The sequence below is a fragment of the Thalassophryne amazonica genome, chromosome 9 (genome assembly GCF_902500255.1).
Source record: "Thalassophryne amazonica chromosome 9, fThaAma1.1, whole genome shotgun sequence".
NCBI lineage: Eukaryota > Metazoa > Chordata > Actinopteri > Batrachoidiformes > Batrachoididae > Thalassophryne > Thalassophryne amazonica.
Window position 1 is genome coordinate 76,902,284 of NC_047111.1, and position 19,028 is coordinate 76,921,311.

The following is a 19,028-nucleotide window of genomic DNA, read 5'->3' on the forward strand; positions in this document are numbered from 1 at the left end:
ATAAATAAGTGTCCTTCATTGTTATAGTTGCCCTGCTAAAGATCAACAAGTTAAATTTCTGGCATTTCACATTTCAGTAAAGCAAGTTTTGGGTCATTGCTCTTTTTTTGTTGCCCAACTGAGCTTCAGCCTCCAAAATGTCATCTGATGAATTGAATTGCAGCCTGTTTTCTCATCGTATCTCATCCAAAATAACTGAACACTAACTGAAAAATCTTTGGGTTTGATCCCGGAGAGTTTTCTGGAAGTAAAACCCAGAACCTATCACCTCTTGGTGCACTTGAGCCACTTTGACCCGGACTGTTGTGAGCTGTATTGGAGGAAGAAGACGGTTTAGTTTTGAAGGATTGCTGTAATCTGTGTACTCCATGAGTTTATTCATTTCATAAATTAATTAAAGAGATGTGTCTGATCATCTTGCTTTATTTATACTGTGACACAACCCCGAAGCTTCATTCTAAATTAGTAATCAGTATCAATGTGGGCAAAAGATTTAGTGTGTGTGTGGGTGTGTGTGTGGTGCTGATCTTTGCACAGACCTGAGGTGATGCAACGTGTTTGAAACCGCTGCCAAACTGTCAAAACGCTCCTCTTATTGTATTCCGGTAATTTGTTACTCTATTGTTCAGCATGAGGCAAAGATTTAGTGATGACGTCAACTCCACGCACGCTTTACTGTTGTTTGCCACTAGAGGGCGGACTCTCCTCATAAATGTGAAGAGACTTGAAGACCAAAGACATTCAACTTAGCCAGTAAACACAAAAAAGTGCAATTATGAAAGTAGGAAATGCACTGAAGTATTTGATTCCAGATAAGGTGGATAGAAGTTAAAAAAAGCATTTTTTTTTTTTCATTGAATCTGTTTCTTAAGTGATTTCAATGAATTTATAGCTACTAAGATCAACACAGTCGGACTTCAGTCTATGAACTGATGCATGAACATGTATCATTGCACGTGCAAATGTCATGGCAAAGAAATTTGCAGTGTGATCACCTTCTTCTTTGATAGGTCATCAGAAAATCAAATTTGAAATGCCCAAACTTACTTTTTTATGAAAACATTTTTTTTTCTATTTTAGTAAACGAAAATTATCAAGTTACAAACCTCATTTTATAAATAAATGTTTTCTTTCAGCAACTTTTATTTGAACTCACCATCCAGCTCCATCTCTCCCTGTCATCTACATCTTCTCTCATGTCTTCCCCCATCATATTCAGGTTCACCTCCTCTGTGGACTTCCTCTCCTCCTGCCTGGTGGTTGGAAGCCATGGCTTCAGTGAGTAAAAGTCAGACAGCGTATTGCTTCTACCTGTGCAACTAAAACAGGTGATTTCATGGTTACGGTGCATCCGGAAAGTATTCACAGAGCTTCACTTTTCCACATTTTTTTATGTTACAGTCTTATTCCAAAATGGAGTACTTTCAGTTTTTCCCATAAAATTCTACACACAATACCCCATAATGACAACATGAAAACGGTGTCTTTTTTATTTTTGCAAATCTATTAAAAATAAAAAAAAAAACTAAGAAATCACAGGAATGTAAGTATTCACACCCTTTGCTCAATACTTTGTTGATGCACCTTTGGCAGCAATTACAGTCTCAAGTCTTCTTGAATATGATGCCACAAGCTTGGTGCACCTATCTTTGGGCTGTTTTGGTCATTCTTTTTTGCAACACCTCTCAAGCTATCATTCCTCCTGTACAGCTTACTGCTGTCACTCTGTCCTCATACACATACTGCACCACCCTCATATACTCCTCTGCCACCCCTGGCGTCTTCAGACAGTACCACAAACACTGAAAATGATACATAAGGGGACACAAGAGCTGACAATGACAAAGAACAGACATACAGTAGAGGGAGAATGGTCAGGTCCCCTTTGCTTGATGAGAGGTTCTGGATTACATCAACAGGAGGACTGGGACTTATGTGGAGCAGTCAGATGGCAGCAGTATGTGGAGATGTCTTGAGGGTGCCACCCAGGAAGGAACATGGGATTGCTGTCCAGAGGGACACTGCAGAGGCAGAAGCAAGCAACAGACATTTGGGATCATGGTTACCACTGACTAAGGAACAGGAGCTGGTGAGGTGTTCCGACCCTTGGTAGCCACGGGAACTGAAGAGGCAGTCTGGCCTTTGACTGACTCTGGCACACTAACAGGAACTGTGAAGACACTCCAGACCTCAGCCACCACAGTGACAGGAACAGTAATTGGGGATAATCTTTTTTTTTTTTTCCTACTGATTGCTTTGGCAACAGGAACAGGAACTGGTATGATGTCCCCCAGCATCCTCAGACAGGAATGAGACATGGAGAGGTGCTAACGTAATACAACTCCAACGTGAGCTCCCATGTATCTTTGGAACCATGCCATGACTGCCATAAAAGCAGCATAAACCTCCCTTTGTGCATGGAGTATACAACCACTCTGGGCATGAATTAAGTTGAAATTCTGTTGCCATATTAATGATTTATTTATTTTATTTTAATTAAACTACACCAGGTTAGTTCCATTGAGGCCTCTTTTACAATGGAGACCTGGACAATCATAAAGTTTCCAGTTCACCTAACCTGCATGTCTTTGGATGTGGGAGGAAGCTGCAGCACCCAGAGGGAGCCCATGCAACCACGGGGAGAACATGCAAACTCCACACAGAAAGGCCACAGGTGGGAATTGAACCCATAACCTTCTTACTGTGCGGCAACAATACTAACCACTAAGTCAACGTGCTGCTCATTTATACATTAATTTTCTACAGCATAAGTCATGTTTTTGAAATAACTTTTGGAGGTCCTGAGGCCTGTACTCTGGTGCAACTTGGATACTTACTTAAATCTATAAACCATGTGTATATTTTTATTATTAAAAATAAGAATAACTATTTTTGTAGGGTTTTCCAATGAATCAAAGCACTAAACAAAATAAACTCCAGTGATATAAGTGGAACGACAATGCGCAAAAATCCCATATTAAAGAATGGATTAAAAACATCAAATGGACTCAAGTTTTTATTGCAGTGTTTCCACAGTCTATGTGCATCTGATCATTTCTTTTGTCCAAATGGCATCAGCTAACATTCAGTATGTTGTCCAAATCAGGATTATTTGTTTATTTTTGGAATTTAAAAGTCCTTATGTTAAGTAACAGCATAAGCTGTGGTGTGCACATGTACTGGATTGGGTTCATGTCCATTGTTAAACTTGCCCCCAGGGAAACACTGTTTTAAAAAGTGAGTTCCATGTACAGAAGAAAATGTGCAATTTATGCTCCAGTGTGATTTTTGTATTGCAAAGGCTTTGCGTCCATCAGTCTGTCTGTCTGTCCGTCTGTGCTCAGCATTAGTCCAGTCCCATGACTGCCAGGGTCTTCAAATTCACAGGGAGCATTCTTGGGACACCGACCCTGGACAAGTTCAAGGATGGCTAACTTTGGCCTATATTAAGAGGTCAAAAGATCACACTCTGTTTCCTATGTTTATGCAATGAATCACGCAAATCCACTTTTTTTGGGGGGGGGGCAGCCAATCAGACTAGAGAGGCGCTGTGATGTCATTGGCTGGTCTCTCTCTGGCTGCTAATCCAACATAGAGAATTCGCTCCAAAATCTCTGTGTTTCTGTGTAAATCTAACATGTTTCTCATATATTATGTAAAAGCTAGTGATAAATAAACAGTTCTTTTCAAAAGCTCATGTATGAGCACATGCACGCCCTCCTGTAGATGTTGTTAAAAGGTAAATGGTCATATGGCCGAGGGTATTTTAGCATTGGGTTATATTTCTATTTGTTTTTATCCTGTTCAAGAGGCATTTTTTGACAGGTGCAGTGTATACTCCAATGTGACTTATTCTCCAGAAAATGTGGTATATGGCTGGGAGGTCTGGAGGGGGAGGTTGTAGCATTTTTCCAGTGTTTAAGACATGTTAATGAAATCAACATTCTCTTCAAGAGATCCTGTAATTTAGACTAATTAATCCAGACAGTTAGCCCATCCAGTGTGTGTGTGTGTGTGTGTGTGTGTGTGTGTGTGTGTGTGTGTGTGTGTGTGTGTGTGTGTGTGTGTGTGTGTGTGCGCATTTTTCCCTCTGAAGTCACAACTTGTCAAAGGGTTTCATGGTGTTAAAAATCTGAGAAAGAGTTACATATTCATGCGCTTTAACTGAGGTTTTTGCCTTGTGCTTGTCTGTCTGTTTGGCTGTTAGCAGGATAAGTCAGAAAGTATTTCAGTGAGTTTTGGTGAGCAGAAAGATTAATGTCCTAGGAAATAAGTTATTCAGTTTTGGAGGTGATCCGGAATATATTCTGGAACTGAGATCCTGAAGAATGTGTGGCACAGAGCGACATTTAACTCAGAAAATTGTGAGAGGATGTCAATGAAATTTCGCGAGCAGATGGATCATGTGTGAGGAAATGAGGGGTTTTAGTTTGAATTTGATCCAGAACATATTTTGGATCAAGGATCCTGAAGAAGTGTTAAGCATTCAGGAACGTGGCCTTGGCGGAGGTATGCGCTCTGTCAGGGTCTTCTAGTTGAAAAGATAAAGTTTAAGTTCACACACACACACACACACACACAATTACTTTAAAGTCTTAGGTCAAATAACTGAACTGTTCTGTTCTGCCTTTTGAGAGAGAGAAAGAGAGAGAGAGAGAAGGAGTCAGGCTGAGACTGAGGAATGTTGTGATGTCATCAGCTCAGTCTCTCTCTCTCTCTCTCTCTCTCTCTCACAAAGACGAGGAGGACCCACAGACGGTCTAAACTCCAGCTTTTACTGAACACTCTGCTGCCGAGCATTTCTTCCTCCTGTGAGTACTTCACTAAATTCTACAACTTCCTTCTGTTTTGTACCACTTTTTGAAAATCCACTTCCCTTCGCCCTCGTTTCTTCGTCTGCATCCTACCTTGTGTTTAGCCACACGGCGCTCTGTACTCCGCCGGTGGGAGTTTTCAGACCTTTTCTGTCCATATGTGGTAGAACCATTGTTTAACTCCCCCCCCATCCGTGAGGGAGATACAGAGTCTGTTTCAGTCCCCCTGTCAGAGAACCCGGCTCACGCCGTCCCGGGTCGTGACCCCGTTTTCATGTTTGGTCATCTTAGAATGAGAATGTTTTAATGTTTGTGGGAGTTTGCGGCGTGAAAGGAACTGGACTTAAAAAGGAACGGGGCTTAGAAAGGGATGTTTGGAGACGGGAAGGAGGGAGGAGGGCCACTCATGACAGAAACAGTCCCTCATCTGTGGAATCTCCTCCCATTCTGCAGTCTGGAGTCGTTCTGTCAGTTTAGAAAAAGAGATCAGGCTCTTCCGTATTCATGAAGGGACGGACAAGATAACCGGCTGTAAGTGCGTTTCAGAAAGGGAGAAACACCGCGGCTGTGAATAAGGTGGGATCATTATCGGGGCAACGCAACTTTGTGTGCAAAACACAAAAGTTGAAGTGTTTTCTGTTGTTTCTTGTAGGTTGTTCCGGAAATGGCCTCCAAAATCCATGGAAACTGATCCAGTACCGAAAGGAAGCTGGATTTGTGTGTGTGCTTGTAAAAGTGTGTACATGATGAGCAAGCAGAGTGCATGTAGGTAACAAAGAGTAGTTTCTGAACACCAGAGCGATGATGGTCTTCATCTGACCAAGGTGAGGGAGTCCAAAGACCAAGAAGTGTCCACTTGAAGGAGCTGCTGGCTGAAGGGCGACGCCCCCCTTTTCCCCAACGGCTGGCTGAGGTGTTGCCTTGTTGACCCACAGCTAACCTGCCAACATGCTGCAGCAGATACTAAAGGACATGTACATCGATCCTGATGTGCTCGAGGCCCTAAACGAGGACCAGAAAAAGACACTTTTCCTGAAAATGCGTGAGGAACAGGTTCGACGCTGGAAGGAGCGGGAGGAGAGTCAAGAGCAAGGCGGGGGTGGCACCGAGGTCAGGAGGACAAACCAAACGAAAGGTAACTGACAGTCCACCTCTCCAGGAGGAGAAGATTAATTTTCCAAATATAACATTTTCAGCATTAAAAAACAAAAAAATGAATCCTTTCCAAATCAACACTTTCATTTTCTGCTTTGGGTAAAAATTTTATTCACCTTTTCCCTTGTTTCACTTGGGGGCACCACAGCAGTTCAGAGGTGGATCTGTATGATGATTTAGCACAAGATTTCCACCATATGTTGCTTGGCCACCACCCCCTAATTTACTGCATAGGGTGTTTCAAAAATAATATTTGGTGAATTATTTACACCCTCGCATAGTGGTACTACCTATGTCCTGTGTGTCTGTTCACCTGTCTATGTGTTAACAAAGTAGATTGAACAGTTTTGATCTGATTTGGACCAAACTTGGTGGAATGATTAAAGGTCAGACAAGAAGTGATGTGATTTTGAGAAAAAAAATCTCTCAAACATCAAGATCATAGGTGATGGTGCTCATAGATAGGGCATCATTAGCATGGCTATTCCAAGGAATTTGTTAAGCTATACCAATGACTGCTATTGAATGCTAAAATTGTACAAATAATGAATGTTTATGAGTGCAATGGAAAGTATATTTCATGAGGTAAAAGATGGAATGTTCCATTCAACTTGGCTCTGCCTTGTTGAAAGAGACATCCCATCTTTTACCAAATGAAATATTCTTTCCATTGCACTCATAAACATTCATTATTTGTTTTATATAACACCTAAAATAGATCCTTGTCATTTGATATTTTATTAATTTAGAGAAAAGAGACTTACATTTCAATGTGCGTCACTGGTCCTTTGAGGTCAAGAGGTTTCAAATAGTCCAACACAAACATTAAATAGCAATCCAATCCAATCCAAAAATTGTTCTCAGTCAACTTGCAAAAACAGTCAGTTCAAAAACAACCCTGACGATTTAGTCTGTATTTGATGCCATGCATTGACTTTGTGTACAGATTGCCGTCTGCTTTCCTTAGTCCAGTGAAAAATCCCAACAGAAGTGTGTCAAGCTCTTCACCTGACAGCGGTTCCACTTCACTTACGGACGTCTCACCGAATTCTGCAAATGCCTCCAGATGGTGTATGGCGTATTGGATTAGTTTTTTGTGTGTGTGTGTGTTAGAAGAATGAGTACCTCCCACCATGTTTGTTTTTAAGCTAAGTGCAGTCACTGCTAATGTGAGTATATGTGGTGGTCACAGTGTGCAATAGCACAAATTGTATAGCGTGCAAATTGCACGCTAAATAGTAATGGTAAATGGTAACGGTACGAATAATCCATGTCACGTGACATACAAATCACCAATCAAATGACAAAGATCTATTTAGCTTTTATGTAATATACAAACAATGAATGTATATGAGAGCAATGATAAAAATATTTCATGAGGTGAAAGATGGAACATTCCAACTTTCACTGCATGAAATATTCTTACCATTGAATGAATGAAGAAACATTCATTATTTGTTTTGTATAACGCCTAACAATCCTGACGATGTAGTCTGTACCTAATGTCGTGTATTGACGTCATCGTGTACAGACTGCCATCTGCTTTCCTCAGTCCAGCGCAAAATCACAACAGAAATTTGTAGAGCTCTTAATTTGGCAGCACTTGTACTTTACGTAATGTTCCAGTGAATGCTGCAAATACCTTCAGATGGCATACGGCATACTCTGTTTTTTTTTTATGTTACAAGAATGAGCACCATTAATAAAACAAATCCCGCCATGTTTGTTTTTAAGCTAAGTGCTGTCTAGTGTGACCACACACGGTGTCGGTCATGTGCAGTGGTACAAAACATATGGAACCAAAATTTCTGAGTCAATGGAACACAGTGGCAAATGGGATGAATGATCCATATCACATGACATACAAACCACCAATCAAATGACCAGGATCTATTCAGGTGTGATATAAAAAGTCCTATCACCTTTATATTGGTCATATGCTCTTTGATCTTGGGTACCAAGAAGTGTCAAACTCAACTAAACTAACTCAAGATGTAGGGGGCCAAAATAGGAACCTTAATCTGTACACATGGGGTCCAAGTGGACCCCAGGGGTATATCTTTTGATCCTTTATATTTATTCAGCTGAAATTTTATGTCATTCTAACCTATCATTTTTCTTATGGGGTTTATTTGGACCCAAGATTGATATAATGGTATCTGGTTGGACTCTGTAGCAAAGTTTAGAGCTTTGTGTGCATTTTTCATAACTACTGTACTGTCAGAGCAGTTTTCATTCAGGATGTTTGAATCAGCACATCTGATTAGGGGTGAATAGGGGTAGGTGTTGAATTTTGTATTGAAAAGTCAGGCATAAAAAAGAAAAAAATCTCAAAAGTTTTTCAAAATGAAGCATGCTTTATTAGCCAAATACTGAAATCTTCAACCTAAACCAGTGTGGGCACTGCTCAAGCAAAAACAGTGCTACCAAAGCTAACCTTTCAGACACACAACACTGGTTTTCTTATGAAACGCTGGACGACAACATGAAAAACAAACATAAAGCAACAAAAAATACATCATGGGGCTAACGAGGGGGCGCTGTTTTGAACTTGAACAATTATAATGCCCCTTTAAATGAAGTCTGACTCATTTTTTTGGTATTCATTGTGTGTCAGGATGTTTGTGTAGTTTGATGCAAAGTCGCTGATACAGCGTTACAATGTAATGTGAGAAAAGCGCCACAAAAGCATTTGCGCATAGCTTGTGCTGGACATCCTGTGTTACGAGATGTTGTGTCGGTGCAGTTGTTCGCATTTCTCTCAGCAGCTGTTCTTCCTACAAAGAGATGCAGTAAAATAACAGCCTGCAAATTGAGCTGCAGAGTTTACTGAAAGTCAGCTTGACAAGTTTTAAGTTTCTTGCAGTATAAACCTGGAAGAACAAACAGCAGCTGCACTCCTTAAAAAAAGAGAAAAAAAAGTCTGTAAAGTTTCAAAGATGGCAACCAAGAAGTGTTTAAAGTGTGTTTATACTTTCCCAAAATAGCTCGGTTTATATCTGAGGCCCTGAAAATATATGCTGTGATTTAGTGTCTATATTACACGATTGAAGGATGTTAACATTTACAGATCAACAGATTAAAACTAAAGACCAGCAAAACATTGGTTCCCTTAAATATGTAGTAAACTGAGTGTGCTGTCAATGCATTCAAGAACTTCAGTGGGTGAAGTTGGAAATGTTTGATTTTTGAGGAAAAACATTCATTCGCCAATAGAGGAGTTGGGTCAACCCCCCCCCCCCCCCACCCAACTTTTAAACGTTGACCGCAAAACACAAGAAGGATGTTCCAAAGAATAAAAACTGTCTTCAAGACAAATAATCGAGATGGACCCCAAAATAATAATAATAATTCTACTGTTTGTTGCTATGATACATTTTAGGGGCCTTTTAATGGAAAACAATTGTTTGGTGGCCATTTTTTTGGAAGCCATTTTGAATTTAAAACTCATGACTGCAATAATTTTTCCCCAAGTGAATTTATTGAGACTTAAATATTTATTTTCATAGAATAATTTTGAAAATTAAGACCTTTATGTTCTTCCATGTGTTTTAATCAAGGTTGGGTAGGATTACTTTGAAAGAATACGTGTGGATTACATGTATGTATGTATGTACATACATTTGGATTACTTGTAATCTGATTACTTTTGTATTACATTTCAAAGTAATCCTACCCAACCTTGGTTTTAATATGGGGGGGCTATTTTGGCAGCATTTTGGGTGCCATATTGAATATCTGGCTCCAAGTTTGTTTTCATTTTGGGGAACATCCTGATTCTATTTTGAAACCTTACAAACCTGGTTAGGTTTAGTTATGGTGGTAGCAGGTTGGAGGGTGGGGTAGTCAAGAACATATCAGCACCAAACCAAAAGCACTGGATCCCTCTTACCTAAATGCCTCCTTTATCTATGACTTTAGCCTTAAAAAAGGCAACATATTTGTTTTGGTGGTGTAAAAAAGATGGTTTTAGTATCTGCAGCCACAAAACATGCAAAATATGTGCTGTCTTCATCTCTTTTATACAGTGGCCTCAGGGTCAAACACAGATTTCATGGAAAATCTCCCAGAAAAAAAACTTTTGTGTCTTTTTGTGTGGCCACATGATGCGTTCAGAACCCTCTGAACCACAGACCTGACATTAAAAACAAAATCCCTAGTTCTGGAAAAAGTGCATCTATGAGATTACCTCAGAGACAACTGCTTAGCCTGTCAATGTGGAATTAGGCTATTGTTATTTTTGGGCTAAATAAAATCTTCAAAGACATTTTTGCCAATGTGTCATGCTGCTAGCTTAAGTTATTGTACATAGAATGTGAATATATTACATCCAGCAGTAATGTCTTGTTAAAATTTAATTTTAAATGTGTATTATAATATTATTATTATTATATCACCAGTCGGAAATGCGGCTGCAATGGATGTCAGCTCAAAATCTTCTGGTTGCTCCATTTCCTCACACGTTTATGAGTGAAATTCCAGCACAACTGAATGCGCAAGACATTTTTCCCAAGCTAGAAGCTGAAATCTCCCACCTTCTGAGTGTTTTGAACGCAGCAATAAATATTTTCCTAATGGAACTGTAGCAGCCAGGTTCAGTCCAGGTTGGTATGCTTTCAGCGCAGTCATACACATGATGTGAGAAAGTACTACTACTACTCCTAATAATAATAACAAGAGCACTCAGAGATTTCTGACGTCCACCAATCCGGATTTGGATCACATACAAAATTTAGTTGAGTCGTAATCCTGACGTAATCCTTCAAAGACTATATAAAGTGAAACTTGATCCAGAATCCGATCCAGATCACCTCCAAAATTCAGTGGAGTCTTCCATGCCCTAATATTTATCTGTGGTGCAAATTTGGTGAGAATCCGTTTTGGAATTTTGACATAATCCTTCAAAGCCTATATAAAGTGAAATCTTGATCCAGATCTGGATCACCTCCAAAATTTAATGGAGTCTTCCTTGGCCTAATATCTATCTGGAATAATAATAATTATAATGATGATAATAATAATGTTTCATATTGTACTGTTGACTAGAAAAACAAAAAATTGCAAAATGCTCTGCATAATAAATCAGTCAAGACAGTACAATACGACAAAGTTTTGCATCCATAAGAACAATTAAAATTGAACATTAATTGCAAATAAATTAAACCAGCAGATATAATTCAATAAGGTAAAACCATAGGGGAACATGTGTCTTATGGTGAATGTATATTTGTCTGTAGAGTTACACTATATTTGATGGAAAATAATTGAGTCATTATCAGACACTGACAATGGAAAAAAAAAAAACAATCCCTGGATGTAGGACACATAGAAACGTAGAATGTGATTACTAAATGGGTATACTGGGAAATTACTTCTTCTCAATATCAAACTGTAAAAATAATTTTTCAAATGACAACAAGGACAACCGGGAACAGAATAGACTGTAAGTGAAACTGGTTTGACATGCACACCAGAATCTTGCCTGTCTGCATTTTCTTTCGCTTGGTAAGGCAGCACTGGCGTAATATCTTTGACATAATGGCATGTTCTATTTTTAAGTTGAAAAGAAAAAGTCCCACATTACAAAGCAAAGTGCAAAATGGTATCTGAAGAGTGGAAAGGTACCGCTAGTGTTAAAAACCTTATGGTGTTTTGGTGTCATGTTCATTCTCCACTAATGCAGTTTTTTTTTTAAAAGCAAGCTTAAAAGTTGTAAAATTAGTGGTTCAAATACCACAGACATGCTGAGCTGTAGTTTGCTGGTTTGTTCTGTCAATCAGCCAAGTGAGTTTTACTTCTGGTAGAAGGTTAAGTGTTCTGCAGGTTTTTGTTTGGTCTGAATGCAAACCTCACATTTTTCCCCATTCATGAGAATGTATCCTTGTTTCCTGAAATGCCTCTATTTTGAAACACAGATGCACATAATTACTTCTGAAAGGTAAGGTTAAGAATATCGTAAGGTTAAGGTTAAGGGCAGGTAAGGAAGGTGAGGATAAGGGTAAGAATAGGTTATAGTTAGGTTAAGATGAAGGTTAAGGGGTTAAAGGTAGCATTATGGTTGGGTATGGTTAAGGACAGGGAAAGGTGGAATAATGTTAAGGGGTTAACGTAGGATAAGTTTAGGGTTAAAGTAACGTTAAGGATAGAGAAAGGTCAGGATAAGGGTAAGGGTACATATGTTAGTGTAGGTTAAGGATCGGGAAAGGGTTTGGGATAAGGTAGGATAGAATTATGGCTAAGGGTAAGGTTAAGGTAACGTTAAGGATAGGGAAAGGTTGGGATAAGGTTAAGGGTAACGTATGGTAAGTGTAAGGTTAAGGTAATGTTAAGGATAGAGAAAGGTTGGGGTAAGGGTAACATATGGTTAGTGTAAGGTTAAGGATAGGCAAAGGTTGGGATAAGGGTAAGGGTAGCATTATGGTTAGGGTAAAGTTAAGGTAATGTTAAGGATAGAGAAAGGTTGGGATAAGGTTAAGGGTAACGTGTGGTTAGTGTAAGGTTAAGGTGATATTAAGGATAGAGAAAGGTTGGGATAAGGGTAAGGGTAACATATGGTTAGTGTAAGGTTAAGGATAGGGAAAGGTTGGGGTAAGGGTAGCATTATGGTAAGGGTAAGGTTAAGGTAATGTTAAGGATAGAGAAAGGCTGGATAAGACTAAGGGTAGCATTATGGATAGGGTTAAGGTTAGGTGTTGTTAAGGATAGAGAAGGTGGGAGGGTAAGGGTAGCATTATGGTTAGTGTAAGGTTAAGGTAACGTTAAGGATAGAGAGAAAGGTTGGGAGAAGGTTAAGGGTAACGTATGGTTGGGTGTAAGGTTAGGATAGAGAAAAAGGTTTGGGATAAGGTTAAGGGTAACATATGGTTAGTGTAAGGTTAAGGTAATGTTAAGGATAGAGAATGGTTGGGCTAAGGTTAAGGGTAACATATGGTTAGTGTAAGGTTAAGGATAGAGAAAAAGGTTGGGATAAGGTTAAGGGTAACATATGGTTAGTGTAAGGTTAAGGTAATGTTAAGGTAGAGAATGGTTGGGCTAAGGTTAAGGGTAACATATGGTTAGTGTAAGGTTAAGATAGAGAAAGGTTGGGCTATGGCTACGGGTAATGTATGGTTAGTGTATGTTAAGGATAGAGAAAGATTGGGATTAAGTTAAGGGGTAACGGAAGTAGGTTATCGTCAGCTAAGCATGCTCTCACTTTCATGGATACTCTGGAGAGCTCACAGTCTATAATCATAACATGACCAGTGTGTGAAGATCATGGTTGCACACAAATCTGAGCTAATCTGTGGTTGGTGACATAATGTGCTGGTCCAGATAGCAGTATGATGACATATATGATGACATGCCAGGTTTGTGTGATGTGATGTGTGCAAAAGTAACCATAGCATTATTCTAGACAACACAGTATGCCTTTAGTTTAACTTTAGCACAATCGAAGTGCCCTCAGACAACTTCCTTCACAAGGAAGTTGTGCTGCTACACAGAAATGCAATGGATCACCAAAGTTTACAAACAGAAGAAATTTTCATACATCTTAAAAATTCAGTCATGGTAAACTTAGCCATGGTTTTAAAATCGTGAGCTTCATAAAAGTGGTAACAGGGCTTAAGCTTCCCAAAAATGGAATTAGGGTGTACTCACAGTTGGTGATCTGGACAGTGCCTGAGCATGTTTGACTCCTGTCATGAAATGAGTCACATTTTCATGATGCATCTTTTTTTAAAATTTTATTATGTCTTACCCTAATCCTTCTCCTAACCTTAACAATAACCTAACCCTGTCCCTTCCTGTAACCCTACCCATAACCCCCACAAACCACCGCGTCACCCCGCATTCCGTGCTCCCTCACAAAATCAAATTGTGCTCCTATCATGAAAATGTGGTGCTTTCAATGACGTATCACAAACCATAGATTAGTTAACTTTTCGTGATGGCATGAAAATGGTGTGAGACTGGGTTGGACTAAGCCCACTTGGACATAGTTGAGTTGGACTTGGTCAATGTGTATATCTGGTGTGTGACTGCTAAACATACCAGAGGACAAGTCTGTCCCATTTAACAGTAAGATTAAATTCTTATTACTACCTTGAATAGTGCAGTCTGAAATTCATTCAATGACATTTGGTTTAAGAGAAGGTCTGGGTTCTCACCTTTATTGTTGAACAGGATTTGTGGTCAGCGAGCAAAGCCACAATACTTCCTCATCACCTGCTACTTCTATAATTATGTTGTCATGCATGCAACGCAACTGACTGATAAACACCATATTTCACATCGTGAACTCGGCCTAGTGTGAGTATGCCCTTACTGAGTCCCCCCCCACAACATACTCATACACATGAAAACACTACTCTACAAATTATGCAACTTGAAAATAAATAATAGTAGCAAATTGAAAATACACTTTAAAAAATGGGAATGGTGCCAACGGGAGCATGAAAAAAAGTTCAGGGTACTCTTTGTGTGTGTTCTCCCACTAGTCAAACAAGTTGAGACTTTGGGAGGCAAACAGACTTGGGGCCGGTCCAAATTGAAATACCCTTTAAAAAGAAGTACAATCTGGAATTTCTTACGTCCTCAAATCCGGATCCGGATCACCTGGGTGATTCTTAGACTACGGGCACTTATTATGTCCTTTGATCATATTGTATGAAAAACAGAAAAAAGGGGGAATTTCACACTTTATAGTTATCTTTACAATGAAACTGTGTAAGAAATTTGTTCTAGTAGTCTATGATGACTTTTTCACCTTTTTTCAGCATCATTATATGCAATATTGCCGTTTTGTGCTTGTCCCACACCCAGACTTTTGATCTTCAATGATAAAAATGAATGGTAAAGAAACATTTTTTCTAGATGTTTTAAAATATCTCTGAATAAAATATCAGTAAAATAATCAAAACATAATTGGGGTATTCAGTGTCATACAAACTGTTGTGACTTTTTTAAACAAAATGTAGTTGTCCCACACTATTGCCGTAATTTCCACCACAACACTGTAATGTCCCTTTAAACAGTTTGTATGAGAGATTGTTTGGGTAGTTTCTATGGAGATAACAGTGACATCAGAGCACATGTTATAGCACCAAATCACAACAAACAGTTGCCCCAAGCGCTTTATATTGTAAGGCAATGGTGTGGTGGAATTACATTTACAAGGCCAATAGTGCCCTAGTTAAAGAATCACCCCCTCCAAAATTAAGTGAGTCTTCCATCCCCTAATATCTATCTGTGGTACAATTTGGTGAGAGTCCGTGAAGCAGTGTTGACATAATCCTTCAAAGCCTATATAAGTGGAATCTGTGATCCAGGAGCCAGATCACCTCCAAAATGTAATGGAATGCTTCCATGACCTTATCTGCGTTGAAAAGTACGTCAAAATCCGTGCAGTAGTTTTGACATAATCCTAATAACAGTATCCTTCAAAGCTATATAAAGTGAAACTTAATCCAGAATCTGGATCCAGATACAGATCACCTCCAAAATTGAAAGGAGTCTTTCTTTGGCTTAAAATCCATCTGTGGTTACAATTTCGTGAAAATCTGTGCAGTAGATTTGATGTAATCTTGGCTAACAGTCAGACAGACAGACAAATAATAATAATATAAAAATGCCAAGTGATTTTATTGTGGTACTGAAATATTGCAATAACGTTTTTTAAAGCTCACTTGGAGTTGTGTTTTTCCAGTGATTTCCAAGAGCCATATTTTGGAAAAAACTGCTATTAAAACACGTTTCCCACTATTACAGGTCACATGACATACAGGAAGAGTCACTGACATTCTGAAATACATGGGCGCGGTACATATCAGACATGGAGAGCTTGTTCAGAGTGGGTGACTTTCCAGCAATAGTGGATTCTCTGGCGGTGCGGGGATCCAAAATGGCAACATTTAACAGGATTTACCATCCGTCACCCTGACTGGAATTACAGTTCTTGCTGGAATAACCATTATTGCGAAGGACAAAACCCAGCTGTTGCCATTCGCTCGGCTCAATAGAGACACTGTCATTTTGCAATAGAGTTTTTTCCGACATTCTAAAAATATCACTTCACCAGCTTCTGTCACTTTAAATGGAAAAGAGCTGCTACTTTCCGTTCCTTTAGAGAGTCAACTAGTGAGGGATTATTGAGTGTGTCCCACAGAGCGCAGAACCAGTTTAATGGATATGTCTTATAAAACAAATGGTAATCTGGCGAGGTTTGTATCCTATGTCACAGAAGTCTCAAATGGTGTGTCAGGCATAAATTAGTTGTATGGAGAGACATTTTTGTATGTAAAGTCCAAATAAGTGTGGTACGCTGGGGATGTTTAACATGTAACTCTATATTTAACGACTAGATTAAAGAAGTATGAGCTCTTTAAAGTGGTTACATCAGTTGTGTCGCAGTCTTCAGTGACTCTTGATCTAAGACAGAGGAACGGTGAATAGTTATCCTAGTGGTGTAAAGTAGGAAACGAGTCAAGAACCCCACACTTTAAACAATTAACTGGGAGCAAAACAGGAAAGCCACAGGAAAATGTATGTGTTTGCAAAATCAAGAGATTGATTTTAATCAGGATGACCTGGATGACTGCAACATGGTCACTCTGCTTTCAACCTAAATCCTTTCTTATGCAAGGGAGTGTTTTTGAAAAAGGCCCTAGAAGAAGGAATCACTGGCAGCGATGGTCACATGTAGGCCTGTAGTCTGTTTCCCAAATTCTAGTCTGAGTGCTGTGTTTATGTAGGCATCAAGGCAAGCTTTGATGGAATGCTGTGTAGCAGGAAGACTGGTGAACCAGTTCGCCGTAGTATGTTATCTAGTTTTCTCCGTCAGAACTCTGACCTTGTGTCAGCTGCTTTAATCTCTGTGAAGACGGGAATTAATGGACTGACATATGTTTGTGTGGCCTCGACTTCCCATTTTACAGAGGCTCGGTGTCCTCGCCAACATAAATAGTCAGTCAGAGCATCACAAGCCGATTCTCATTTACTTTGTGGAATTAGAGTGTTTACATTCATGATTGATTGGCACTCGCCAGAGCACATAAATCTGCCCTTGATTTCTTTATTTTTTGAAGCTTGATAGCTGAACTAGTGACGAGTGAGGAAGCCATCAAGACAGATAAGTCTGAAGGAGTTTAGGGTGACCCTTGTTTCAAACTCAATTCAATTTATTTCATTTATATAGCCCAATCAATCAATCAATCAATCATCAATTTATATAGCGCCAATCACACAAACATTTGCCCCAAGGCACTTTATATTTGTAAGGCAAGGCCATACAAATAATTACTTAAAAACCCCAACGGTCAAAACGACCCCCTGTGAGCAAGCACTTGGCGACAGTGGGAAGGAAAAACTCCCTTTTAAACAGGAAGAAACCTCCAGCAGAACCAGGCTCAGGGAGGGGCAGTCCTTCTGCTGGACTGGTTGGGGCTGAGGAGGAGAACCAGGAAAAGACATGCTGTGGAGGGGAGCAAGATCAGTCACTAATGAGTAAATGCAGAGTGGTGCAATACAGAGCAAAAAGAGAAAGAAACACTCAGTGCATCATGGGAACCCCCCAGCAGTCTAAGGTCCTATAGCAGCATAACTAAGGGATGGTTTCAGGTCACCTGATCCAGCCCTAACTATAAGCTTTAGCAAAAAGGAAAGTTTAAAGCCTAATCTTAAAGTAGAGAGGGTGTCCTGTCTCCCTGATCCGAATTGGGAGCTGGTTCCACAGGAGAGGAGCCTGAAAGCTGAAGGCTCTGCCTCCCATTCTCACTCTTACAAACCCTAGGAATTACAGTAAGCCTGCAGTCCTGAGAGCGAATTAACTGAAGGCATTTCAGGGAACTTTTAGGACAACCTGATAATAATGAATTACAATAGTCCAGCCTAGAGGAAATAATGCATGAATTAGTTTTTCAGCATCACTCTGAGACAAGACCTTTCTAACTTTAGAGATAGTGCGTAAAATGCAAAAAAGCAGTCCTACATAGTTGTTTAATATGCGCATTGAATGACATATCCTGATCAAAAATGACTCCAAGATTTCTCACAGTATTACTAGAGGTCAGGGTAATGCCATCCAGAGTAAGGATCTGGTTAGACAACCATGTTTCTAAGATTTGCGGGGCCAAGTACAATAACTTCAGTTTTATCTGAGTTTTAAAAGCAGGAAATTAGAGGTCATCCATGTCTTTGTCTGTAAGACATCCTGCAGTTTAGGCTAATTGGTGTGTGTCCTCTGGCTGTCATGGATAGATAAGCTGGGTATCATCTGCGTAACAATGAAAATTTAAGCATGCCATCTAATAATACTGCCTAAGGGAAGCATGTATAAAGTTAATAAATTGGTCCTAGCACAGAACCTTGTTGGAACTCCATAATTAACCTTAGTCTGTGAAGAAGATTCCCCATTTACATGACAATTTGTAATCTATTAGATAAATATGATTCCAAACCACCGCAGCGCAGTGCCTTTAATACCTATGGCATGCTCTAATCTCTGTAATAAAATTTTATGGTCAACAGTATCAAAAGCAGCACTGAGGTCTAACAGAACAAGCACAGAGATGAGTCCACTGTCCTGAGGCCATAAGAAGATCATTTGTAAACCTTCACTAATGCTGTTTCTGTACTATGATGAATTCTAAAACCTGACTGAAACTCTTCAAATAGACCATTCCTCTGCAGATGATCAGTTAGCTGTTTACAACTACCCTTTCAAGAATTTTTGAGAGAAAAGGAAGGTTGGAGATTGGCCTATAATTAGCTAAGATAGCTGGGTCAAGTGATGGCTTTTTAAGTGATGGTTTAATTACTGCCACCTTAAAAGCCTGTGGTACATAGCCAACTAATAAAGATAGATTGATCATATTTAAGATCGAAGCATTAAATAATGGTAAGGCTTCCTTGAGCAGCCTGGTAGGAATGGGGTCTAATAGACATGTTGATGGGTTTGGCTGAAGTAACTAATGAAAATAACTCAGACAGAACAATCGGAGAGAAAGAGGCTAACCAAATACCAGCATCACTGAAAGCAACCAAAGATAACGGTATGTCCTTTGGGATGGTTAGGATAAT

At 39.5% G+C, this 19,028-nt stretch overlaps 1 protein-coding gene and 1 long non-coding RNA gene across 3 annotated transcripts in view; one reads left to right on the plus strand and one right to left on the minus strand.

The window, feature by feature from the left end:
- Positions 1 to 2,511: 2,511 nt before the first annotated feature.
- Positions 2,512 to 9,228, minus strand: LOC117517436. The gene is made up of 3 exons (XR_004562729.1): positions 9,217 to 9,228; positions 6,185 to 6,187; positions 2,512 to 2,740 (listed from the first exon to the last, which is right to left on the minus strand). It is a non-coding gene; the product is annotated as an uncharacterized LOC117517436 (long non-coding RNA).
- Positions 4,663 to 19,028, plus strand: part of zgc:100829 (uncharacterized protein LOC445149 homolog) — a 55,602-nt gene continuing 41,236 nt past the window's right edge. Inside the window, exons 1-2 of one of the 2 annotated variants that reach the window (XM_034178447.1) lie at positions 4,663 to 4,811; positions 5,467 to 5,949. In XM_034178447.1, coding sequence (XP_034034338.1) covers positions 5,763 to 5,949 — 187 coding nt within the window. In that variant the 5' untranslated portion in view covers positions 4,663 to 4,811; positions 5,467 to 5,762. Of the gene's footprint in view, positions 4,812 to 5,215; positions 5,391 to 5,466; positions 5,950 to 19,028 lie in introns of those variants that run through there. The other variant, XM_034178448.1, reaches the window with a different exon arrangement.